Source organism: Moschus berezovskii, chromosome 12 (assembly GCF_049115385.1).
Source record: "Moschus berezovskii isolate FMDL1 chromosome 12, NW_MosBer_1.0, whole genome shotgun sequence".
In the NCBI taxonomy this organism is placed as follows: Eukaryota; Metazoa; Chordata; class Mammalia; order Artiodactyla; family Moschidae; genus Moschus; species Moschus berezovskii.
This window is the reverse complement of record NC_142471.1, coordinates 26,290,927-26,306,104: the sequence shown is the minus strand read 5'-3', so window position 1 is coordinate 26,306,104 and position 15,178 is coordinate 26,290,927. Positions and strand designations below refer to the sequence as shown.

The following is a 15,178-nucleotide window of genomic DNA, read 5'->3' as shown; positions in this document are numbered from 1 at the left end:
ACATCCTCTTTGTATTTGATTCCAACAAACTTTAGGCTCTGACAGACTGCTCTATTTCTGGAACTTAGAATGGTTGTTTGGCATATAGTATGAACACAACCAATATTAATACTTGAATTAATAAGGGTGGCAAAGGAATCAAGGAATAAACCAAATACATCTACAACTGAATTTCTGTTCTTATCCTCTCAAGCTCTTTGAGGGAAAAATCACAACTTAGGATTTTTTACATATGCCCTTGGTACCCAGGGTAGTACAATAAGCGCTTGCTACCTGTTTGATCACAAGGGTTGGTGGCCCATTCATTCATTCAAGGAAGTTTGGCTTGTGGTTCATTAAACAGGAAGCAATTATACCACTGATTGGTTGTTTGTTTTCTTAGTAACAGCTTACTGAGAAATAATTAAAATATCACATTTTATTTTATTTTTATTATTTGGCCATGCCACATGGCTCAAGGGTGCATGGGCATCAAACCCATGCCCTCTGCAATGAAAGAGTGAAGTCCTAACTGTACCACTGGACTACCAAGGAAGTCTCCATCTATCACATTTTAAAGTGTACAGTTTGGTGAATTTTAGTATATTTACATCACCACTATCTAATTACAGAAATTTTTCATCATCCACAAAAGAAGCTCCATACTCATTAGCAGTCACTCCCCATTTCCTCCCAAACTGCCTCATCCACTAACAACCACTAATCTACTGTCTGTCTCAAGAGATTTCCCTATTCTGGACATGTCATTACAATGGACACATACAATATGTGGTCCCCTGTGGCTGACTTCTTTCATGTACCATAATGCGTTCAAGGTTCACCTGCATTGAAGCATATACCAGTACCTCATTCCTTTCTGTGACGAGCTATATTCCACAGTATGGATACACCACATGATGTTGCTGTTTTAACTGCTTCTATGGTCACAACAAACTGTGGAAAATTCTTAAAGAGATTGTAATATCAGACCACCTTACCTGCCTCCTGAGAAACCTGTATGCAAGTCAAGAAGCAACAGTTAGAACCAGGCATGGAACAATGGACGGGTTCAAAATTGGGAAAGGAGTATGTCAAGGTTACTTGTCACCCTGCTTATTTAACTTGAATGCAGAGTACATCAAGCAAAATGCCAGGTTGGATGAATCACAAGCTGGAAACAAGACTGCTAGGAGAAATGTCAATAACCTCAGATATGCAGATGATTCCACCCTAATGGCACAAAGCAAAGAAGAACTAAAAAGCCTCTTGATGAAGGTGAAAGAAGACAGTGAAAAATTGGCTTAAAACTCAACGTTCAAAAAACTAAGATCACAGCATCCAGCCCCAACACTTCATGGCAAATAGATACGGAAAAAATGGAAACCATGACAGACTTTATTTTCTTGGGCTTCAAAATCACTGCAGATGCTGACTGCACCCATGAAGTTAAGAGGCTAGCTCCTTGGAAGAAAAGCTATGACAAACCTAGACAGTATATTAAAAAGCAGAGACATCACTTTGCCAACATAGGTCTGTATAGTCCAAGCAATGGTTTTTACAGTAGTCATGTACAGATGTGAGAGCTGGACCATAAAGAAGGCTGAGCACCGAAGAACTGTTGCTTTAGAACTGTGGTGCTGGAGAAGACTCTTTGATCCCTTGGTCATCAAGGAGATTAAGCTAGTCAGTCCTAAAGGAAATCAACCCTGAATGTTCAAGAAGGACTGATGCTGAAGCTGAAGTGCCAACACTTTGGCCACTTGATGTGAAGAGCCAACTCACTGGAAAAGACCCTGATGCTGGGAAAGACTGAGGGCAGGAGGAGAAGGGGGCAACAGAGGATGAGATGGTTGGATGGCATCATCGACTCAATGACATGAGTTTGAGCAATCTCTGGGAGATAGTGAAAGACACGGAAGTCTGGCCTGCTGCAGTCCATCAGTCACAGAGTTGGACACAACTTAGCAACTGAACAACAATGATCCAAAGGAAAACTGACCAAGTGAGAATGCTAGGAAGGTGTCTCAGCTTTGTGAGAAATTCTGACTTTGATGTTATAGGTCATTCAAATTAGTTTCGGGTCTTCCCTGAGTTCCCATCAGAATCCTAATTCCTATAGTGCTTACACTACCACTGGGTAACAAAATAAATCTGATATGAGAGGGTTCCTTCCCAGGAGAATGAATTACTAGAACATCAGAAACACTTAACTTTACTATTATTCATTGAGCCTTTCTGTTCTCCAATTGCTAAGTACTGCTTATGTCTCATTTTACTTTTAACCCCTCTCCACTCTATGAAGTAGGTACTATTATGATCCCCATTCTGTAGATGAGCAAGTAAAGTCCAGGAGGGGTTAGGGAACTTGCCCAAGCACACAGCCAGTAACTGACAGAGCCAGAATTTGAATCCAAAGCACGAATTCACAGCCATTGGATACACCTGCCTCTTGGACAGACCTCGGGGAACGAGGATCCCCAGGGACAGCATTAACATGAAATGTCAGCATGTCAGAACAGCTACCTCTGTCTACAAACCACTTGTATACAGGGAATCAATACACACAAAAGCGAACACTGTGCTACGATGAAAATATGGGTGCCTTTTCTTCCTGACATTTTTAATTAATTTATTTACTGTTTTAATTAAAAAAATAAAACCAGTTATTTATTTCACATTTTGGACTGGCTTTCATCATAACTTAAAAAAACAGCTTGAGAAATCTTGATAAATCAGTCAGGTCAAAAGTCTCATCTTCAGTTGAATCAAGGGACTAAATAAAAGCGGGTTCTTGTGCTCAAGTTCCACGTGACGGTGGGGGATCTCTTGCTTATTGGTGTCATTGTCAACACACAACAGGTAAGAGTTTTTAGCCCTTTGTGCAGGAAGGAATCAGGTTTCAGGCAGCACCTCTGAAGCCCCAGGTCTCAAGTTTTCAAGCAGGATAAGTTTAAATGATCTCATCTGCCTCTAGGTCAGGGAAGAACCTGGTCTTAGGGTGCATGGGGCCGGCCCACACTTCTGCAGCTCTGGAAGACCCCTGCCCCATCCCAGCCTCCCACCACAGTCTGTCAACCCGACTTCTCCTTTTTTTTCCCAACAAACCCAGGTCAATAGGGTTTCAGGGAGTTAGGGGCAGAGAAGGAGACCAGAAAAGTTAGCCTTGAGATGATTTGTGAAGGGGCCTTTCCCTGAAGGCATTTTACAAGAGGTCACTGTTAAGTGCAATGGAGCGCCTGATCCCTTCCTGAGCAGTGACCCTGATTCCAGGGTGTGTTTGTGTTTGCTAAAAGAAATGGCAGTTGGCATCTCTTCTGTAAATCACATTTGCAGCTCAGGAAATATGGGACAAATATTAACTCGCCTTCTCAATCTATGGATAAGGTAGCTCCAACCAAACCTGCTGAATGACTTGCTCATGGTCACACCTGCAGCAAGGCCAGGGCCCTTCCCTTTCCTTAGTCACTCATATACTTGCAAATACTGGGATGCTCATTAATTTATATATATATATATATATACACACACATATACACACACAGACACACACATACACACATAAAAGTTTTATCTTCCTCATCTGGGTGATGAGCAATTTGAAGGCAAGGGCAATTTAGCATGCTTACTTCCTTCTCCCCAGTACTCAGTCTCACATACAGTAGGCAAATCAGAAAGTGTTTGCAGCTAGTTCAGTTAGAACACCTGGGTTAAATGCATGGTCTGTTCAGCCCTATCCTCTGCCAGGCAGAAGACAGCAAGGAATGACTTCTGGCAAGGACAGCAAGGTATCCGGAAAGCTTCATTTGCTGTCTGGCAGTCTCTTTAGATAACCACCCTTCCCGTTTTGTCATCTGAATTTGGGGTGGGATTGACCACCTGTTCCAGCTCCAGGGGAATCAACATGTGACCCAAGAGCATCCAGAGTCCCCACCTTTGGCCAACGTGATTGGTTCAGGGTGGGCACGTGACCCATATCAGCCAATCACGATCTTCTCCAAGACCACCCCAGGACCTCTGGTTTGGAGATGAGGTGTCAGCTACGTTGCAAGGGCTATCGCTGCCCCCATAAGGGAGAGGCAGCCTATGAATGAAGCCTTGGTTAAGAGACAGATGAAGCCTTGGTTACAGGAGCCAACTTACAACTACATTTTCCATTATGTGAACCTAGAATTCTCTTTCTGGCTTATATAACTTTGAGTTAGATTTCTTTCAGTTACAACCAGAGGCTGCTGGGTTCAATATTCTTTACTAGGCAATGGGCGCTCCAAATACCAACTTGCCCTCCATAAAGGATGTATCCTCCCCTTTATCTCAGCTGGTCCCCCCATTCAGAGCTGTGGTGTTCAATCACCCAGCTGCAGAGGAACCAGAGCTGTAGTCTGTGGGCTCATTCACATTATGAGGGGTATTGGGGTTGGGGGGAGACAGCCTGCCTTCGCTTCCTCCCTTTTTTTGTCTCCTCCCTCCCATAACATCACAGGGATGCTGGTGATTTCTGAAAAGCTCTGACATTTTCCTCCAGGGCTAGACCACTACAATTGGGTCTGATGGGTAGCAGTCCTTTGGCCACATCAGATGGGAAGGGCCTTCCAGGGTTGGATCTTCCAAAGAATTCTTCGTTGTTGTTTAGTTGCTAAGCTGTGCCTGATTCTCTTGTGATCCCATGGACTGTAGCCTGCCAGGCTCCTCTGTCCATGGGATTTCCCATGGCAAGAATACTGGAATGGGTTACCATTTCCTTCTCCAGGGGATCTTCCTGACCCAGGGATCGAACCCACATCTCTTGCACTGGCAGGCAGATTCTTTACCACTGAGCCACCAGGGAAGATCATAAAGAATTCTTAGAAAGTCATCTATTAAGTTATAATGATGACCAGCAGAACAATGACTCTTTGTAACTCTCATGGTGGTTTGCCGGTTCCAAAGCACTTTGATCCTTTTGACAGCCTTGTGAGGCAGGCACAGCAAGACTGCCACACCCATTTTACAAATGAGGAAATGGAGGCTTATAGCAGTTAAGTGACTTCTCCAAGATCACACAGATAATAAACAGCAGAGCCAGAGAGTAATCCAGTGGTCTGAAACTCTATTTTTTCCTTCAGTTTCAAGTTCAGTCTCCTTGTGGCAGTTGGCTTCCCTCTAACTTCCTCTTCAAATCTTTGGCTTCAACCTTCCTGCCTGCTGCTGCTGAGACATCATCCTACATCTCCCATTTCCACTGAAGCCAAGAACTGCTCTTCTATAGAAGGCTCATTAAACAAAGCATCTGAAGGGCCCCTGGCAACTCTCCACTTTCTGATGACAGCCATTATTACCAGCAAATAATGGAAAACAAACACTGAAACAGATGTCTCTCTTGAGTCCAGACCTGTGCTGGAACACAGGGCAAACAAAAACTCAGCATTCATGAAATGCCTCCCTTTGCCTGCTCCGTGAATTAATCCTGTACACAAGACACAAAGCCTCCTGTCTGCAATCCTGCTAGCCAATGAGAGTTTACACCTTCATCAGAAACCCAACTGGAATGCTAGGCATTTAGGAGATTTCATCAAATGAGAGAATTTCTGAGATAATCCAACCATCTTCCCACATAAGGACAGAGAAAGGTAAGTAAACAGCCCAAATGCAGTGAGAAAAGGAAATGTTTTCCTTCCTTTGGCTGGAAAGCAGTATATCTTCCATTCCGTCACTCAGTCGTGTCCGACTCTTTGCGACCCCGTGGACTGTAGCCTACCAGGCTTCTTCGTCCATGGGATTCTCCAGGCAAGAATACTGGAGTGAGTTACCGTTAAGCCCTACCAATTTAACTGTGAGTGTGCTAAGTCGCTCCAATCATGTCTGACTCTTTGGGACCCTACAGACTGTAGCCCGCCAGACTCCTCTGTCCATGAGGGTTCTCCAGGCAAGAATACTGGAGTAGGTTGCCATGCCCTCCCTCCAGGGGACCTTCCTGACCCAGGGATCTTACATCTGCATTGGCAGCTGTGTTCTTTACCCCTAGCACCACCTGGGAAGTCCAGGAAGAAGTGTGTTAGTCGTCCAGTTGTGTCTGACTCTGCAACCCCATGGACTGCAGCCTTCCAGGCTCCTCTATCCATGCGATTTCCCAGGCAAGAATACTGGAGTGGGTTACCATTCCCTTCTCCAGGGCTTCTTCCCGACCTAGGGATCAAACCCGGGTCTCCCATATTGCAGGCAGATTCTTTCCCACCTGAGCCACCAGGGAAAGCCCAGGACCACACTGCAAATCAAATATTCTAAACTTATCCTTTGGCTGAAGAGCACACTGCTGCTGCTGCGTCACTTCAGTCGTGTCCGACTCTGTGTGACCCCATAGACGGCAGCCCACCAGGGTCCCCCGTCCCTGGGATTCTCCAGGCAAGAACACTGGAGTGGGTTGCCATTTCCTTCTCCAATATGTGAAAATGAAAAGTGAAAGTAAAGTCGCTCAGTCATGTCCGACCCTTAGCGACCCCATGGACTGCAGCCTACCAGGCTCCTCCATCCATGGGATTTTCTAGGCAAGAGTACTGGAGTGGCTTGCCATTGCCTTCTCCTGAAGAGCACACTAGGGAACCACAAAGCAGAAAAAAGGAAATCTTCAACTCAATTTACCCTCAAGAAGCTTACAATCTAGTTGATATTTACAATATCATGAGTGATAAATGACAAGAAAAAAAAAAAAGGGGAGGTTTCCCAAGTGAGAACCAAAGTCGGGCAGGCCTTGACAGAAGCTGGATACAGGTGGGCAGCTATCCCCAGAAACTGGGCACCTTTGAACAAGGGTTTCTGTTTAGCCAAGTCACCAACATAAAAAGGCTTCAGTATCTTCCTCCTTTATGTATTATTCATATCTTTCCCACTGCAAAAAGGATATGCAGCAGCTAAAAGCCACTTTAGGGTTTTGTGTCTTTTTTTAACCTAATGTATAGATTACTTGAGAGCAATTAAAGAAAAGGCACTGCCCATTAAAATCGTCAAAAGGGGGAAAAATTAACAAAAATGGGCCGATAACATTTTCAAAAAAATCAATAGAGTTTCCAAAATCCACGGTTTTCAGTAATCCAGTCATCAGGGTCAAGGTCAGCAGGAAAGGAAAGGTTTGTTTCTCCCTCTGGCTTGGAAGTCACATCACCACTTGCCCAGCAGGGCCACCGCTCCACTGCAGCAACTCCAATTTATCCTTTGGTGGTTTGGGATTACCACTAATTCTGTCACTGACTAATTATACAGGTGAAGCAGTAATTAACATCTTGAAAAGAGACTAGCACCATGGTTTACTACGAAGGAGACCCACATTCTGGCTCCTCCAAGGGACCTCGTGGTTGGAGGCACTTCCATCAAAAAGTGGCAGGGACTGGACTGGTGTTCAAGGCCTTGGCATCAATGTCAGTGTCTATGTGGGGCTGGAGGGACCATTCCAGGAGGAGAGTGGGCTCCTGGACACCTGACTTGATCCCACCCATGAATATTAGGAACAGTCATAGACAGAAGTAATATACAGTATATTATGGTTGCAGAGTATCTCCCCTCCAAAAGGTATTTCTGTAGAAGTCCTAATCCTGGGTACCTGTATATGTGGCCTTATTTGGAAAAGGGTCTTTTTAGATGATGTAATCGGATGAAGTGGTCATGAGTGTGGGTTCTAATCTGACTGGTTATCCTTATTACAGGAAAATGCCACATGACGACAGAGGCTGAGAGTGGAAAGATGCAGCTACATGTCAAGGAAAGTCAGGGACTGACAGCCACCACCAGAAGCCAGGAAGAGGCAAGGAAAGACTTAATCCAGTGTCTCAGAAGGAGCACGGCCCCACTGACACCTTGATTTTGGACTTCAGGCTTCCGGAACTGTGAGGCAATCACTCTCATTTAAAGCTACCCAGTTCATGGTACTTCATTACAGCAGCCTTGGAAACGACCACAGAGCAGAAGAAACAGTCACCAGGGAGGGCAGAGGTAGGCGGAGCTGGGGAAGGGCTAGTCGTGCAGGCCAGGCGACCCAGGGCCTCAGGGCGGGTCCTCGGGGCTCAGGGCTTTGGCGTCTCCCCCTCCTCCTCCTGCTGCTCTCAGCACTACTCTGTGCTCCCGAGAGGCCCTGAGCATTCGGTCCCATTCACTTCACCTCACACTGGACATGAGAGAGGCTCAGAACGAGGCATGGGGCCCAGGCTGCTGGCTCCAGCTCCACAAACTCTAGGACAGCATTTCCCAACATGGGCGTAATCACCGCCTACATCATCACATTTAAGACACCACCGATGGTGGACACATCGTTATTTTATGTAATGCGAAGAGAGAAAAAAATGCTGCTCACAGTAATTTAAAGAGGCAACTACTGCGCAATGCACTGTGGATTTCAGAGGACTCAACAACAAAGACAAAACTAGGGTCTCAAAACAGATGAAATATAGCAGTAAATACTGGGGGAAAGAGCAAACAGGCTTGGGGAAGAGACAGGTAGCCGGGTTTAACAGGTTTCTCTCCTGCAGGACTGCTCAGGGCCTTTAGCACCCTGGTATCTGCTGCCAATCTCTACTTTTGTTTTCGTTTTGATTTGTCCATGCCACGTAACGTACGGGATCTTAGTTCCGACCAGGGATCAAATCCATGCCCCCTGCACTGGAAGCACAGGGTCCTAACCTCGAACGACCAAGTCCGTGCTTTGAATCTCTAAGAGGGATCTTTGGAAATGTTGTTTTTCCCAAATAAGAATGCATTTGGAGCCCTGTTTTCAAATGGCTAGATTACTAGTGTATCTGGATCACACTTTTTGAGTCCCTCAGCCCTAACAATGGTGTGTGAAGGGATGAGGCAGGGCACCCCCTGCTGACACACGGTCCACGGAAGGGAAGCTGGCTTGCAGGCTGCATTTAGGAGGAGAGGGAAGGAACCTCTCATGGGACATGCCAGCCCGGGGCCAGTCACACAGGATCAGGGGTCTCCCCAAGCATCAAGCATCCTTCTGAGTTATCTAAGCAAAGCCAGAGCGGGGGCCCTGGGGGGCCGCCCCTCTATTTTACCTCCCTTCTGCCCCACCCCCCACCCCCGCCTCAGCTGACAGCATGCAGAGCCACATCTCTCCTACAGAATTCAACTAACCCGGTAAAGACACAAATGCTTCTGGACATGGGTGCCATTCAGGGTTGGGAAAAGTAGGAGCAAACTACAAAGCCAGAGACATCAGAAAAAAACCCAGGGGACACTGTGGTCTGGTCACTCTGATGGCCAGAATCTCTTCGGTAGTCATAAAAGAGCCTAAACTGCTGGTGAGTAAGACCTCAAGGAAAACAAAAGGATAAAAGTGGAGTAGATTTTAAAAAGTCAGGAAACATGAGAGATATAAGTACCAGTGTGTGTGCGTGAAGTAAACCCCACCTGTGGCCACACAAGAGCACCCGCCCTTCCATGGTGTCCCAATCTCGTTCAGGACTTTAAAGGCCGGCTGCTGGCACAAGAGGACCTTCCCACTGCAGCCAGTCGCTCCAACAGCAGTGCACCTGCCCATCTTTCATAAACATCAGCTGAAACAGCTGCAGTTTTCCTGATGTCCATTTTGAAGGCTGCATATCAGATGCCTCAAATCACAGCTTTCAATGAGTCTCCAGTGCAGGGAAGAAATAGCAGGAGAGTGTAAGGGCCACACTCTCGGAGTGTGTACTCACAACCCCAAGAGAAATTTGACTTTCATAATCTCTCTCCCTCCCTTGCACACAGCAGGTGAACCCCAGCCTAGAGTACAGAACCCAGCTCAAGGCAGGATTCCTGGGCATATGCTAAGCTGGGGCAGGCACAACACCCACCACTGGGTCAACCAGACAGAACAACCTCCACCGAGGAGGCCAAGGCCAGGCCATGCCGTCTCAGCTTCCACTCTGCCAAGTAGAGGGACTGAGGCCACTCCCCTAGGGCGGGGGCAATGACAATCCTCAGGAAGCCCCCAAATGCCCACTGCGGGACATGGGCCACAAGATGCAGACCAAGAGGATAATTTCCCTTTTCCAACCCTACTCCCCTCACCATTTCTCTGCTTGAGGGGCTACCCTGACTTAGCATCTACGAAATTCGCTCAAATGGGGACCTGAATCTCCATTCTGGGTCTGAGATCCACCTGGCCACTAGGATTGCTGCTTATGTGGGATAGTACAGGGAGGCCCTGGTGCCCTGATGGAGAGATTCTCCTAACATGAACTCTTGGCTCGTTCTGGAACCTTTCCTGTCCTGGAGATGTAAGAGTAATTCACAAAGCATCTGGAAGACCCATGAACACTATGCTCTCTTTCCACAAGTCACTACATAGTCAGGGCGATCAGGGGAGGTCAGCCTGGTCCAAACATGGTGTCCCCTATCACATGACAGAATCTCAATAAACATAAATTGGATGGATGGACGGATAGGTAAATGGATGGATGGGAGAACAGATGGATGAAACGGTGAATGGATGAATAACTGGATGACGAGTAAGTAAACGAACCAATGAATGAAAGTTGGAAGGATGGTTTCACGGAGCATTCAGCCCTGAGAGCCCAGTCTCTGGGTGTGAGACTCACCTGAGCCATCGGGAATAGACCTCACAAATGTTGGCAACATCTTGACTGTGGCTGTCGGATTAAAATCCCGGGAGAGGCCATTCTTCATCTCCTTTTTGAAACGATTCATGATATCTAACAGAGTTTCATCAGAGAGCCGCATGGCATAGAGATATTTGTCAATCTGAGGAAGGATGAGAAGAAAAGAAAGTGAGGCCAAGGCTGAGGAAGGTGGTTTCAGCTCCAGTCTGGTTGGAGGGAGGACAGGGCGGGCAGGGTGAGGTACCCATCTGTCTAAGACAATACAGCTCCGTGGGCACTGGAGCACCCAAGCTGATCCATCATTGAGCTGCCATCAACCATGTTGTCAGAGCAGGTTTGCAAATGCTCTGAGCCCTGGTTCCTCTCCTGTAAAATGAACGAGACACCTCCAAGGTCCCTACCAACCCTCGAATATTACATGGAAACTGTCCTTTGATCCCCAAGTACATGCCAGAGGCACCTTAAGTCTCCACGTGACCCCCTCCCTCTGGCTCATCCTCACATGGATGGCAGTGCCCCAGAACAAGGGCTCCCAAGCCATCACCTGGGGTTCAAATCCCAGCTCCATCACCTAACAGCTGTGTGAATTTCAGTTTCTTCAACTGAAAAACTGAGATGACAAATAGAACCTACTTCGTGGAAAGTTACAAAAGGAGACAGAGAAGCACTTAGAACACAGAAAAGTGCTCAATAAACATCAGCTATTACTCAGATCGTGAGGCAGTGGTGCTGGCGGGTTTCCTTGGGCATGACTTCTAGGTGAATGGAAATGGTGAGCCAAGGGCTGGAGCCCTTCAGAACGCGGCGCTTCAGGCCCAGGGCACAGAGACCTTAACCTCACTTCCCCCAAAAGGTCTGGAGCAGCCCAAGTTCCCATGCCTGTGTGCCAGGGCCCGTGTGCCCACGCTTCCAGATCAGACCAGCCCTGACTCAACCAGGACTGAACCAACCGGCCCCTCTTCCTGGGCTACCCGCTCTCCTCAAGGATCCCAGGCTCCCAACCTCAGGCCTCCTTGTCATTTGTTTTTCTCTCTTCACAGTACCTTCCCAATGACTCTCCCAGAAAGTATTAACTGGGCGCCTACTACATGTCTGGCTCTGGGTTAGACACCTGTCCTCATGGAGTTCACCAGAAGTCTCTGTCTCCTAGCTCATTCTTTCTGCCACGTCCTGCTTTAGGAAGCCCTGATAACCATGTGCCTGGATTCCTGACCCATTCGCTGCAACAGTTTTCAGTCTTCAATTTCTCTCCTTTTTTAACCAATCTGCTACACCATGACCACGTTTTGCCTTTTGGGGGTGGGGGGAGGGCAGGAGGCAGGGGGCTTGTCCAGGATATTTCGCTTTCTTAAACTGGGACCCTGATCACTTCACTCCCTTGCTCAAAACCTTGCAATGCCTCCCATGTCCAAGGCCCCTACACTCTGCTGGTGCAGCTCTGGGCTCTCTAAACTCCAGCCAAACCACTCCTACCATTCCTGGGAGATGCCTGGGCTCTCCTGTCAAACCACCCTTCCTTCTCTTCCCAGTTACTCAAATCTCACCTCCCCTTCATGGTTCAAATCAGAAGTCACCTCCTCCGGCGGAGGTCTGAGACCCCCAGGGTAGAGATAATGGCTCCCTCAGCACTTATCTCTCCGCATGGTCACATGTTCCCTGCCTGCCTCACCTGTCACGGGGACAGTGTCTGCTCCGTTCACCTTGACCTTCCAGAGCCTCACAAGGAGCCTCACACATAGCAAGCTCCCAGTCGATGAAGAGACTGATTTATGACTCAATGAGGCTGCTGCAAAGGCCTTTGATGCTGATTGGCTTCTGAGAATGGGATCTCATGCTTACATTTCAGGGTGGCTGGAAACACTGAACTCAAGGACACAGTAATTTCTGCATATCTTGCTCTCGGGCAGCCTTCTTGCTCTGGATTCCTGCCTCCTGCTGCTCCCAGCCCTGCCTGTCCCCTGTCTCACAGACAAGGCAGGAGTCTTCCAGCGTCCTCTGCGGCCTGTGCCCTGCCCCCACCCCATCCCTTCTGCCATAAACACCTTTTCCGTTCCCCTTCGTAATAAAGAGAAGGGCAATCAGAAACCGCCAAGAGCTGGAGTAGAAATGGCCAGGACGCAGCCCCAGGAGACGTGCTCTGTTCCACCCCCAAGGCTGGCAGCGCCCACTGCAAGTCATGGCAACCACGTGCTGGTCGGAAGAGGCAGTCGCTCAGGCATGAGCCACAGAAGCACACGGCGGTGGGGGGGTGGGGGGGGCTACTGAGTGCAAGAGCGCAACAGGGCACAAGCAAGAGCAAAGGCCAAAGACAAGGCGGGGAGGGTGGTCTGTGTGACGATGGAGCGCAGCGCGAGAATGAAGCAACTGGAAAGACTGTCCGCAGCGAAGCCGTGCGGGCCCCTAAGACAGGCGGACAAGTTCAGACTCTAAACGTGACTGCCGAGTAGTCAACAGTGAGGTGTGTCTCCGAAAGATCAAGCCGTGTGCTGGGGAGGGGCGCGTGAGCAGGAGCAGAGAAGAGACAGTCACGGCGCTGCTCTGGCATCTGGACGTGTTTTCCCTACCACACTCCTCACCCTCCTTACGTTCATCTGTCTGCTGACATGTCTGTCTCCTCTGATAACCCATGAGTTTCCCAGGGAAAGGAAACATGTCGAGTAGACCTTTGGAACTACCTGGTTGCCTGGAACAAAGGAGGAATTCAACGAATGCTGGGCGCAAGGATACTTTATATCAGGGTTTACAGTATATCAAGTGCTTTCGTACCCAATACGTCATTTTACCTTCAAAACGACCCTGTGAGGGGGACATTCTTAATCCCCATTTTCCACTTGTAGAAATTGAGGCTTCAAGAAGCTAAGTGGAGCCTACCACTGTTCCCACCCCTTGGCGAAGGCCAGTCCCCTCTACTGTGCAAGGATCAGGCCCAAGCAAAGCTACTGAGACTTTCTAGCTGGACAGGGAGAAACTTCTAGAAAGAGCAGAGCTCCACAGCCAGCCTGCCTCCTAACTCAAGGTGCAGCTCAGCACAGGGACAGTGATCCCAGAAGCCCAATGTTTTAGGACAGCTCATCAAACCCAAATAGAGCCAAGAAGCTTATACAGTAAAGCAGGCTAGGGAAACAGATTACAGACAACCTGGCTCCCAAATGTTGAAGGAAGAAGGGCTTTCCCTCTCTGGTTCATGTTCATGAATCATCACATGGTACAACTCTTCTCAGCAGAGATGTGGAAATAGGGGCCAGAAAAAGGGTACAGCACAGGGCAGAGCTGGAACTGATTCTGAAGCCTCTAGGATCTCAGGTGGTACCTTCCTGGTCCTCAGAAGCTCAGGAGGGGCCTTTGAACAACAGCACAGATCCCAAGAGTGGGATCTGCAGTACCCACCACCCTGCCTGGCCAGGCAGGCACCTGGTGCAGGGCTCAGCAGACTTGCATCACATGGACTGGCCCTTTAAGCAGCCCAGGAAGCACTGGAGCCACGTCAAGAGACACTTGCAGGATACTCCGTGGGAACCAGAGTGCCCAGAACCTCACCAAACAAGGGGCCTCTTTCCTCTTGTTCATCAGATGAGCCCTGCCTGGCAGCTGGCTGGGCTGCCCTCTGTCCCACCTGGGAAAGAAGCTGGGAATGGGCAGTGGGTGGAGGGAGGTAGAAAGGAAGGGGGTTCTCCCGTCTGTTTGCTCCAGAACTCTGCAAGAACCCCAGTGTAAGAGCTGTTTTTCTTATGGAAGGTGGGCCCAGGAGCCCAGGAGGGGAAAATGAGGGAGGGAAGCAGGGCTGAAGAAGGACAACTTCTGGCTTTGGGAGATTTGGCCAAAGTCGCAATCCTCTCAGCTTTTCTATTCCTGTCCCCTCTCCAAACAGCTCCCCATCTTTTCCTCCCCACTATCTCCCCCTCCCTCTCACATTTCCAATCCCGCCTCTTCCCTTAGGATTATGCCTCCAAACTCTGCTGCTCTGGCCAGATGCTGGTGTCCACCGCATCCCACATGTGCCTTCAACTCCTAGCCCTACATTTTGGTGACAGGAGGGCACAGCACCTCTTCTGGTGGCTTCAAGCTGCAAGTCATCTATCATAGGATGTCTATCACACACACAGACAGAGGCTCCCAGGAGTCTGCAATAGGAACTCCTTGGGCTCTGGAGAGCTCAGGTTCACACGTGGTGTCTGACACGAGCATGCAGAACTCGGTCAGAATGGGAAGGAGACGGGGGTGGGGTTGCCAGGGTCCCAGACACCACGTGCTGCGCTGGATCCTGCAGACTCAGCTCAGAGGCAGGGGGGAGATGTCGGAAGAGAACACAGCCTCACCAAGCCCCACAGAGCCAGCGGAAGTACCCAGTGGCCCCACACTGGTCTAAACTCAAAAGTATCTGTGCCCGACACCACCTCCTGCTCCCAACAGCCATGCATAAAAAAAACAATTCAAGACTGGACATGCCCAAGTGAATAGGCCAGTTGTGGCAGGAGGCACCGTAACGACTGGTGATTCGGGCACTCTGACCCCTCGTGGGAAGGGGCACAGCCACGGAAAATTTTTCACTCCCTCTCTCAGCATAGCAACAGATGTGCCTCAAGTGGCTCAGCACAGGCCAGTGAAGTGAACGTCCCAAGCGAGATGTT

General features: G+C 48.6%; 1 protein-coding gene across 2 annotated transcripts in view; it reads right to left on the bottom strand.

The window, feature by feature from the left end:
* Positions 1 to 15,178, bottom strand: part of HK1 (hexokinase 1) — a 76,649-nt gene that overhangs the window by 44,147 nt on the left and 17,324 nt on the right. For both annotated transcript variants that reach the window (XM_088841934.1, XM_055425575.2), the window contains exon 2: positions 10,530 to 10,692. In XM_088841934.1, the coding sequence (XP_088698060.1) occupies positions 10,530 to 10,692 (163 nt within the window). The remainder of the gene's footprint in view (positions 1 to 10,529; positions 10,693 to 15,178) is intronic.